Source organism: Prunus mume, linkage group LG8 (genome assembly GCF_029339155.1).
Source record: "Prunus mume cultivar Tortuosa linkage group LG8, ASM2933915v1, whole genome shotgun sequence".
Classification (NCBI taxonomy): domain Eukaryota; kingdom Viridiplantae; phylum Streptophyta; class Magnoliopsida; order Rosales; family Rosaceae; genus Prunus; species Prunus mume.
Window position 1 is genome coordinate 14,507,675 of NC_142705.1, and position 11,480 is coordinate 14,519,154.

The 11,480-nt window shown below is 36.9% G+C and overlaps 1 protein-coding gene across 1 annotated transcript; it reads left to right on the forward strand.

Annotated features, from left to right (window-relative positions):
- The first annotated feature begins 8,289 nt into the window (after positions 1–8,289).
- On the forward strand, positions 8,290–11,004 carry LOC103342402 (uncharacterized). The gene is made up of 2 exons (XM_008246023.2): positions 8,290–9,447; positions 10,654–11,004. Exon 1 carries the CDS (start codon positions 8,370–8,372, stop codon positions 9,417–9,419), a length of 1,050 nt encoding a protein of 349 aa, XP_008244245.2. The 5' UTR covers positions 8,290–8,369; the 3' UTR covers positions 9,420–9,447; positions 10,654–11,004.
- Positions 11,005–11,480: the final 476 nt, after the last annotated feature.

Here is an 11,480-nt window from a genome sequence, read left to right on the forward strand (position 1 = left end):
CCTGCTGCTCCCCATTTTTGGCAGTATCATCCTCTAAATGTTGGGATCTCCCTTCAGCCCCAGAACAGCTTGCTTTATCAGACATTGGATTTATGGGACTTTGCTGTAGACCTTGGTTTTGAGAGGGGCTAGTTTTCGGTTTAAGCATGCTTGGATCAAAATTGGGGATGAGGTGGGAAAGCTGACTTAGTAAATGTTCCCTCTCAGCCTCTACTAATTGTTTGGTTCTAGCTTCCATCTTCTTAGTCTCCTCTTGAAGGACAAGTCTTACACTTTCCTTCAATTGATCAGCAAACTTTACCCTCTGTGGTCTAGGTAAATTGAAGAATTGCCTAGGGGAAATCCCAGCACCTACCCCTCTTACTCTCCCTGGATGCTCGGGACCCAAAGCCAAGGTCAAGACATCATTACTGCCAGTTACACTCAGACTGCCTTGACCACTTGTTTTTGCAATTCATCCTAAAACAAAGACATACAAAAAAGTCAGCACAAGAAAACACACGACGGTTATTTATAAACAAGCGACGCGATATATAATTTCACACGACGCACCAAAATAGAACTCGGCGTTATAATATATTTATAACGGCGTTAATTAAAACCGGCGTGGTTAGATGTTTAAAGCGGCGCAATAAATAAACCACCGGCGTCTTTTTCTGTAATTACTGAAAACGAGTTGTGATTCGATTTAGATCTTTCACGGCGTTTTTGAAAACATTTCGGCGTAGTAATAACATTAAAGCGGCGAAAAAATTAACCACCGACGTCTTATCTATAATTACAGAAAGCGAGTTGTGATTCCAGGTTTTAGATCTTTCACGGCGTTTTTTAAAATATTTCGACGTAGTAAAATCATTGACACGACGAAAAAATATAACATTAGGCGTAATAAGAATTATATATACACAGTTTAATAAAATTTTAAAACAGAGTGTGTAGGCTTACAATTAATTTTGCTTTCTCTGCCACCTTTGGATGCAGGATGTTACCATGTTTGTCTGTCTAGCTTTCTTCCATAAGGTAGATCGATCAATTTCTACCCGGCATGGTTTCCTCAATTGATCCTCCAAACCAGCATATCCTTTTGAGACAATCGATGATTGTACTCAAGTTTCTCCTAATCTGTGAATGTTGAGAATGCACTGACTCAAATTCTTTGGATAACCTTGAAGCTACAAAGGCATCCCATTCCTTTCTTTATGAATTTATATACTTGGGGGTTGGCTTAATTTCTCCCTCTCCTTGATGTATGGAAGGATATAATGCCTCGTCAGTGTAGACTTGAAATCCTTCCATTTCTTGGCAGTGAAGATAACACCGAGGTCTTGCCCCTTGACCTACCACAAAAGCCATGTCAACGGCTTCCCAAATCTGCTCCTTTATATCATTGGGGATTTCAGCCCATTTCTTGTCCACAAGTGGGACTCTGGAGCGTGCCAACACACCAATGTAGGACTGCATCTCAGTATGTGCAGGGCCACATCCTTTCCCCCTTTATTGTACTCAACAACTGGCTTGATTTTCTGCAATTTTCTCTTCACAACACGAGGCATTGTGCTCATACCTCGACCTGACTTTGAATCCTCAGAAATTGTTGTCGGGCTGCTTGGTTCTGTCTCAGCAGATGAAACAAACTTCATCTTCTTCAAGGGCTTGTCTTGAGGAGTTACCATTCCAAGCTCCTTACCTCCATTTTTTTGGAGCCAGAGTACTTACTTTGGTCTTGAGAAACCATGGTTCTGAATAAACAAACCTGCAAGTGAAAATATTTCGGGAAAAAATTAGAACACACACGAGCGGTTATTTATACAACTCGACGTATGATAAGATTTTACACGGCGTAATAACATAACATCAGACGTAATAAATGTTTAAAGAAGAAACAATACAAATGTTTAAACAACGACGAAACAATATTAAATAAGACGTAATAAGAACTTATTACGGCGATATTTACACGACGTCGTGATATTCATATTAACACGGCGTAAATATTAATATACCGTCGTGTTATGGATATTCACACGACGTGAATAATAAGCTACCGTCGTATTTATAAGAAACCAAAAACATTTTTCTTTCTCTGTGAATGTTTGATTGCAGGTTTAATTTCTCTGAAACATGGTTTTTGTTTTTCCTAATTTGATAAAATACAAAGAAAAAAAGCTTTGGCATCTTTTTATAGACGACGGTATCTTAAAACAACGTCGTGGTATGAACATTCACACGGCGTCAATAATAAGATACCGTCGTCTATATAAGATACCAAACCCTACTTTCTTTCTCTCTGTATTTTATCAAATTAGGAAAAACGAAAACCATGGTTCAGAGAAATCAAACCTGCAACTAAACAAGCAAATAAAAATTTGACCGTCTGTTTAAAAACAACTTAGATCAATTTTAAGACGACGCTAGGACGAGTGACGAACCGTCGTGGTCTACATATTTAACCACGCAAATACAAAGCTACCGTCGTCTTATTTAGTTGAATTAGTTGTGTTCAAAGTTGAAACTTTCCCTCTCTTTCTGTGTATTTTATCAAACTTGAAAGAGTAAAAATGATTTTCGCCAGAAAAAAGGTAAAAAGATTTTCAAAACAAAAACAGTATGAGCATGCAAAATAGCAACAAAAATAGTGAGAAATGAAAGCTTACCTTTTGCGTGCAATGAAAGCTTTCTCTCGGATTTTGGTGTTTAAGTTCAGAGGCGACAGCGAAGACAAGAGGAAGACGATGAGATACTCTGACAGTGCTCGACAAGGAAAAAGGCGAAAAGTTTTCTCTAGGAGATTGAAATTTTTTCTCGGGTTTGGAAACAGTGCATGTGTAAGTCGGTAGACGAAAAGTTGTATATGTATACAAACCGTTTCATAGTAATAAGACGGCGGTTTACATATAACGACGACGTATTAATAGACAAACTACGACGTTAATTTGAACTTATGACGTGGTACATAATACGACAGTAGTGTTGTAGGTACCGCCGTAGTAAACTCCTAAATAAAAGTCGATAACTCAATATCTCGCGTCATGGTAGAAATATTTAACACGACGGTTGTTTTAAATTTACGACGTTTATTTTTATAATATACGTCGTTTTATTGTAATATACCGACGTGGATAACACTAAACTAAAACGACGTATTATTTTTTCACGACGTGGATTCGTTTTTACACGTCGTTATGTGTAATATAACCGACGTGGATTTTATTTTTTTATTATAAATATAATTTTTTCTCCTTTTTCTTATAGTTTATTTTTCAAAAACGAGGGCCTTATACATATAGTTTTTTTCCGAGGAAATTAATGTTCTAGAATTTATAAAGTTTCTTTTCTAGGTGACTGATTTAAATCAAATAAAAATATAAAACAACGATTGTTTTTGTTATACCGTCGTTGTTTCTTGTCGTCTTAAGTAAGAAGAAAACGACGTAATGTATTTGTTACCGACGAGGATTATTTTTGTTAAACGTCGTTATGTGTAATATAACCGACGTGGATTTGGTTTTTTAATTATAAATAGGGTTTTTTTCCACGGGTTCTTTCAGTTTTAGTATTCGATTAGGGTTTCAACTTCTTCTTGCCCCTTTCTCTGTCTCACCTCATCTCTTGGGAGGCTGATTGCAAATCTGATTGCAAATCACCAATTTTCAATAAATTGTCTCGCTGATTGCAAATCTGTGGCTGCCGTCGTGAAGTTTTAGGAGGCAATTGTTTGGATGTGAATGTTCACTTCCAAAAAATTGTCTCTCTGATTGCAAATCTGAGGCTGCCGTCGTCAAATTTCAGATGCAATTTTTTGGATGTTAATGTGTATGTGCGTTTGTGTATCTCAAAGACACAAATACACATACATCATTAACCTCTAAAATATTGTCTTCTGGTAAGATGATGATGAGCAACAGAGTTCCATCTTGTAAGATTTCCTAACCCTTGTGATCTCAGAATAATCTGATTATGTCGGCGGTTTTCTATATAAACCGTCGTGGTTATTTCAATTCTTGTCGTTAAGTAGATCTACCGACGTAGGATAACAAAATCCAAGAAATAAATTGTTAAAAACAATTCTTATTCAGACGACGGTTTAAATATAATGTATGACGTATAAAGTGGACAAATACGACGTTAAATTATATAATACGTCGTTATATGAAAACCCCAACTTGGTAAGAATTAAAGATGTAAATCGTCGTAGAAATACGAGAAAGACGTCGTTATATTTACCTTTGCCGTAGTTGTACATTAATTTAATACGGCGGTATTTTGTATTTTACCGCCGTGGATTTATTTGTAATTATACGGCGCCTTATACGAAAACTTGGTCGTGTTAATTTCGGGTAAAAGCGACGGCTTTTTTGAAACCGTCGTCTTTACTTTCTACGTCGATCGGTTCATAACTTCGCCGTTATTTGTTGGCTTCGATTTTACCTCTTGAAAATTCTATTTCAATAAGACGCGTCGGTTTTTAAATTAAGTACGTCGTGTTTTATGAACAGCCATTTGAAACTCCATTTTTTAGTTGTCTAATGTGTTATTTCACGGCGGTTTTATAAAACCGTCGTCTTTTAAAAAACAACGACGGTTTTCACTTAGACCGTCGTGTTTTTCTGGTCGTCTTTTTCACTTTTTGTAGTAGTGGAAGCCTATTTTTCTGTTTTATGGCCTTTCCTTGCGAAGATGGGCTGGTGCTTTTAAATTTCTTTTGGGCCAAACAACTTGAGTGTTATGGTATGAAATATCAACTAGTGTTTTAGATTGTTTAGAAAAAAAGTTGTCAATTTATATTTTTATAACTGGAAGTTATATTTTCAAACCTTGAGGGCATAGAGAATGCCACAAGGAGTTCATAGGACTTTTTGGTGTATTTTTTAGATTTTTAATTTATTTGTTATGAATTTTATTAGTTAAATCCCAAAAAAATAATATTAAATTATAGGAACACTTATGTCAGAAAGAAGAAATTTGTCATTGTTTTACAGATGGGTCCTACGATTGTGCCACATTTAATTATTATTATATTGTTATTTATCCTAAATTATTATTATATTATTTTGGACTGTGAATTATTATTATATTATTATTAATCCTAAATTATTATTATATTGTCATTTACCCTAAATTACTATTATATTGTATTTTACCCTAAATTATTATTATATTCCTTTTTAAGCATAAATTATTATTATTTACCATAGATTATTATTATATTAGTTTTTACCCTAAAGTGTTATTATATTTCCTTTTATCCTAAATTATTATTATATTTCCTTTTACTCTAAATTATTATTATTATTATTATTATTATATTGCTCTCCTCTGGACCAAAATTTTATTTTATTATTATATTGCTTTTTATCTTAAATGTCTATTATTTTGCAATGTCACCTGGATTTAAATGAAAAAATATATATTTTAAACATAATTTAAATTTAAAAATTGTATTACAAGCTAAAAGATTATTTTGAAATATTTAAAATTAAAAGAAAAAGAAAAACCTTCACCTCTCTCTCTCTCTCTCTCTCTCTCTCTCTCTCTCTCTCTCTCTCTCTCTCTCTCTCTCTCTCTCTCTCTCTCTCTCTCTCTCTCTCTCTCTCTCTCTCCAACCCCTTTGGGAAAGTAAAAGAATAATATTTGTTTTGTGTTTTTTATGGTATAAAGTAAACAAAAAGTTGGGCTTGGAGTTTGTTGAAGTTGGGCTTGGAGATGGCTCAAGTATATATATATATCTCAATAAATAATTATATTTATATTTAATCCGGTTTGGGTCAATCCATTACGATTTTGAGAGAAATAAAATCGGATCTAAAACCTATCTGAACTGGTCCAGTTCGATTTTTTCATTTTTTTCAATTCGGATCGGCTCGGTTTTGCGGTTCTCTGGTTCTTATGCCCACCCTTAGTCTAGACTAGAAGGGAGTGGAGATAGATTTTTCACACACACATAAAGATATAATTATTGGGATTCGAACTTGAGACATCTGGTTTGTAAGTCAAGATTCTTTTCCAATGGGTTAGACCCCGTTGACCTTTTTAGGTTTATTTAGTTTTAAATTGCAAGGGCATTTAGATTTATTTAAGTGAGCTTTTGGTTATATTTGAAAGTTTTATATGAATTTCTAAGGACAAACTACATAAAACCCCCCTTATAGGGTCATTTTAAGTTCATACCTAATTTTAGAGCATTTACAGTATATACTCAAACTCAGAAATTCTGATTGACATCAATTCGCCAGTTAGTTAATCATTAAATCTTGATGTAGCATTTGTAGGACCTATTTTTTAATTGACGTGGACTTCCACGTGGACAAATATATTATTAAAAATTCATTACCTTTTAATAAAAAATAAAAATTCTCTCTTCCAAGCCCCCTACCCGGCGAACCCAGCTACTCCAGCCACCAAAACAACCACCCAAACTACCACACAGCTCCTTCACTCACATCCCCAAATAACTTACCTAGGCCACCCATCCTAGCCATACAACCCATCTTGTTCCAGCTCAACCCCCATCACCTCTCCCCTCCTTCTCTCTCCTCCCCAACACCAGCCAAACCCTCAAATCCCCAACTCCTACAACATTAGGCTTCAAGAACTTAGTCGCATTTTGAAAATGGGCTATCGATTTTTTCAAGGGCGTGATTTTGATTCCTCCATATTAGTCCAAATAGTTGGATCATTTTAAAAAAATTAAATTTGGAGGTTGCTGCATTTGTTTCACAATCTGGAGTCCAGCCACTTGCAGATCTGGGTATGGGGCTTGGTGGTGGGGATATGGGTGTGTTAGCATAACTGGATCGAATCATATGTAAGAGAGAGAGAGAGAGAGAGAGAGTGTGTGTGTGTGTGTGTGTGTGTGTGATAATGGCGGAGAGATTTCACGGGCGGAGGGAAAAGGGATTTGGCTGGGGCGGGGCTGCGTGGAGAATAGGGGTGGCGCTGGGCTGAGAGATTTCGGGGCGATTAGGAGGTGCAATGGGAAATCGAAAGGGGCGATAGGTCGTCTTCGACCTCGAAAACCCAGGTGGTTGGGTCGTCGTCCACCTCGAAAACTAGGCGACGTTGTGGAGAACCCATATGCCGAATCTGCCATACGTCCCTGACGACGAGCAGATCTCCTCCTCAGATCTATTGGCTAGGGCTCTGGTATTGGTTGGGGCTAGGAGGAGAGGACTGAAGGAGAATGAGGTGGAGGATGGTGGTTTGGCTAGCTGGGGTGGTTGTTTGGGCTGTTGAGGTGTTGATTTGGGTGGGTTGGGGTCTTAGGTTGGCTAGCTAAGTCCTGCTAGGGGAGGGTTGGGAGGAGAGTGATGGAGATATTTTTTTTCTTTTTGATTTTTAAATTTTAATGATTTTAATTTTTAAAAAAACAAACGATTTTTAATTTTTTTTGGTCTACATGGAAGTTCATGTCATAAAAAAATAGGTCATACAAATGTCACATCAACATTTAACAGATTAACTAACGGTTTGACTAACGGATGAGCGAATTATAGAGTTTCCGAGAATTTGAGTATGTACACGTAAATATCTCTAAAATTGAATATGAACTTAAAAATAACCTTATAGTTTATGATGTTTTATGAAATTTGTCCAATTTTCAAGGACTAGTTTTTTATGGAGTGACTTCCACATAAAGTTGCAATGGAATCGGGTCGTGTCGGGTTAAGTATGTATCGGGATATTAAGCGTATCAAGAATGCTCAACCTAACCCATTTAATAAATGTGTCGTGTCGGGTTAGGGTGCGTCGCCTTTTTATCGTGCATTTCCAATGCGTGTAGCGGGTTGATAAATAATAACATGCATATTCAAAAGTCATAACTGAAAAATTTAAATAAAAAAACAGAGAGGAGAGAAAATATAAGGAAAAGAAAGAAAAACAAAGGATAGAGAGAGGAGAGAAGAGAGAAGGAAAACAAAAAAAATAGAGAGAGGAGAGAGGAAAAGTAATTAAAAGAGAGAGAGAAGATAGACGGAAAAGAAAGAAAAGAAATATTATAAATATCAAAGGCATAGTATATAATCACAAAATTGTATCTAGCATGATGGATAAGATATTGGAAGTAATGAGGATAGAGGTTTGAAGCCCGTATGTGTGTTTGAAGTTTATTTTATATTTTTCGCGGATTGTAAATGTCTTACATGGGTTGACACGACCGTTTAATAAACGAGTCAAAATGGATTAATCCGAAAATTATCCAATTATTAATCGTGCGGGTTTTTTCCGTGCAGGATTGCCACCCCTACTTCCACATTTTATTATTCATTTCATTTCCCTTTGACGGCATCGTTTCGCGGCAACTATAGTAAATAGGGGCCCTATTTTCCAGAATTGAAACCCCAAATGCTTCGTCGCTGCCAACGATTCAAATGAAGAGCAATGAAGAAGCCCAAGCACAAGCAGCGAAGAAAACGAGAGAGTTGCCCAATCTCTCGGAATGCCATTCGTGCCACCTGAGAGTCGACATTGCCAACGCCAATGCCAAGAGCAAGCTTCACGTCCTGTACAGCGAGTGGCGCATTGTCCTTCTCTGCAAGAAATGCTTCTCTCGCGTCGAGTCCTCGGAGCTCTGCTCCTATTGCTACTCCACTTCGTCGTCCCAAGAATCTTTCTCTTGCCGCCAGTGTCACCGGAAAGTCCACAGGCATTGCGATTCCGAGTACCGGAGCGTTGCGCTCTTGTCCGATTCTTGTTCGGCCATGGAGTTTTCCGTCTGCGCCGATTGCTGGATTCCGGAGTCGCTGGTCAAGTGGAAAAGGGTTGTGAGCAGTAGCAAGTCTCGAAGAACTGGAAAGAGAAGAGTTGGTTTGGGATTGGGGAAATCTAGGGTTTTGGCCATGGTGGATGACAGGGAAATTGATGATGCCTTTGGTAGCGAAGAGGGCTCAAACAGGAGGGATGAGGATGCTGCTGTTGATGTTGATGATGGGCAGTTGGATGCCATGGACGGCTCTGCTGAGAAGTTGTGTTCGCCGAATTTGAGTGTGTGCTTTTGTGATTCGTCAACGGACATTGGGTGTTTGAAGCTGGAACCAAGAGCGCTTGATAGTGAAGAAGAGAGTGGGGATGATGATGATGATGAGCCATTGAAGGAAGGAGATTGGAGCTGCTCCAATGGTGATGACTTGGAGTCTCCAGCTTTCTGTAAACAAGAGCAAGAGGAAAGTGTTTGTATTACCACGCCAAAGAAGCAAAGGTGCAATGCAAAGCTTGATCCTTTTTATTTCAAGTATAGGAAAAGGAGCACTCTTGATCGCTATGTATTAACGTACAAGAGGAGAAGGCCCAAAAACCTCAACGCTTCTTCTATGGTAACATATAAGAGAAGGAAACCTAAATGCCTCTATGCTTGTTATACGTTTACATATAAGAGGAGGAGACCCAGAATTCTGTATGGTCGTTCAACTGGTTCATCATGAGACCTGTACTGAATCTTGATAGCTACAGGTATTCTCCCTAGGCTTCTTGACTGTATTTCGTTCTTGCTGTTTGAGTTTTGAGTTTCATATGCAGGCATGATATGTGTATTGAGTAGGATGATCCTTAGAGAAAACATTGAAGAGGTGAAGTGATGCTTGAAAACATAAGCGTCTAAATGTGGTGTTCTAGTATGGAACTGATCATGGTGAAATGGATTGATAGCTTGCCTTAAGCAGTGACCGTCATAGTTTTCTGAGTAGAGTTTGATTGAAGGGTTTTCTGAGTTAGTTAAGTTGTTCTTTAGTAAGTTAGATACTCAAGGCTTGACTCAAAGAACAAACACAAAAAAAAAAAAAAGAGAACAAAATTATCTCGTTGTATCTCAATTTCAGTTAACTTAAAGCTGATTCTATGTTTATACCAATTGTATTCCAGATAATGAATGGCCTACCTTTAATAGATCAGAGATTTTCTTGCCACTCGATATAGTTTCTAAATGTGCAATCATAATGTTGAACATTTTATTGTAGAAACTATGATGGAATTTTGTTTCTTCTTTCCTGTGCTTAGCTATTCAGTGAAAATTGTGAATGCCTTAGATTATGAAGGGCCAGTTTGATAACCATTTCAATTTTAGTTTTTAGTTTTCATTTTTCATTTTTTGTGCTAGAGATAGAGGAAAAAGAGGGAGAATGGAAGTGAGAATGAGAGTGAAGATGGGATTGAGAAGGAAGATGAGAGGGGAGGATGGGAGAGAGGAGTAACAAAAGTGAAAACAAAAACTAAAAACTGAAATCTATTTGAAATTGTTTTCACTTTCAAGTTTTTGTTTTCACTTTTGTCACTCCTCCCAGTCATCCCTTCTCATCCTCTCTCTCTCAATCTCATCCTTACTCCATTCTCACTCTCATTCTCTATACTCTAGCACAAAAAAATGAAAACTAAAAACCAAAATTGAAATGGTTATCAAAAGGGCCCTAAGTTTCTCAGTTTCTACCAAATCCAGTCAATGGTTTACAAAGTGACGTATAAAAATGAAATCTTTTGCACTCATATGAGCTTGGGAGAAAGAAAAAAAAAAAAAAAACTGCAGCAAGTAATTTCTATTACAAAGACCTAGAGGTATTAAATGAATTTCAACAGATCACTCATGGAGAGTCTTTCTTTGAGCAATATAAAGTTCTCTAATGCTGTCAAGTTTCTTACTTTTCTTTTTCTCATTTTCTTTGCAAGGTCATCACTGGTGCAGTTTTGTACACTATCACACTTGTTGTTTGGATAGTTAATGTCATGACCGGCGACTCTAAGAGAGCTGTTTAGTTTTTTGTTGTATGATAGTTAGAGCTTTATTGTATTGGCAGTTCTGTACACCTTCTCCATAAGGACTGTAATGGTATTGGTTTAAATAAAAGGTCCACAATCAGTAAAAGTTCAGCATTTGATTCATGTAAAAATGTGTGGTTTCTGAAGAAAGGGAGTACTGAAACCCGGGATTGTTAATGTATGTTAGGGAAAACCGATTTAATTGTAGCTTGGAAACGAATCATCTAAGGAGAAAGGGAGTACCTGAGGTAAGTTTCTGTACTCAGTTTTCTTTTTGCTTTGTATCCACGCATAATTAGTTTTTGTTATTTAGGCTTTGATTTTTATTTTTATATTGAGTTTTAGGTTATAATCTCTGCCTGTGATTTATGCTGGTTTTCAGTTTTCTAGTTTCTACTTAGACAAACCATTTGCAGAGAAGGCTGCACTAGCTGATATTTTCAGTTTGGCTGCTGCATTTTTTATTAATGAAGAAAATGAAATAGTGAATAGGTAAATGAAATAATGAAACAAATGAACGCTTATTTTGTTATGTTTTGAAGGCTTTATGTTCATCACTTTTGGGCATCGACTTCTACAGTTTTCAGAGATCTTTCTTAGATTGGATTGCAGCCATTCGTTACATCTCTGGGTCTTATAGCCTTCGAGGATTTTCCTTGCTAGTGATCTAGGGGTCTCTGTCTTTGTTCTGCTCCGTGCCCTTGTATTGTCTCTATAGTGCCTCAAGTTAGTGAGAA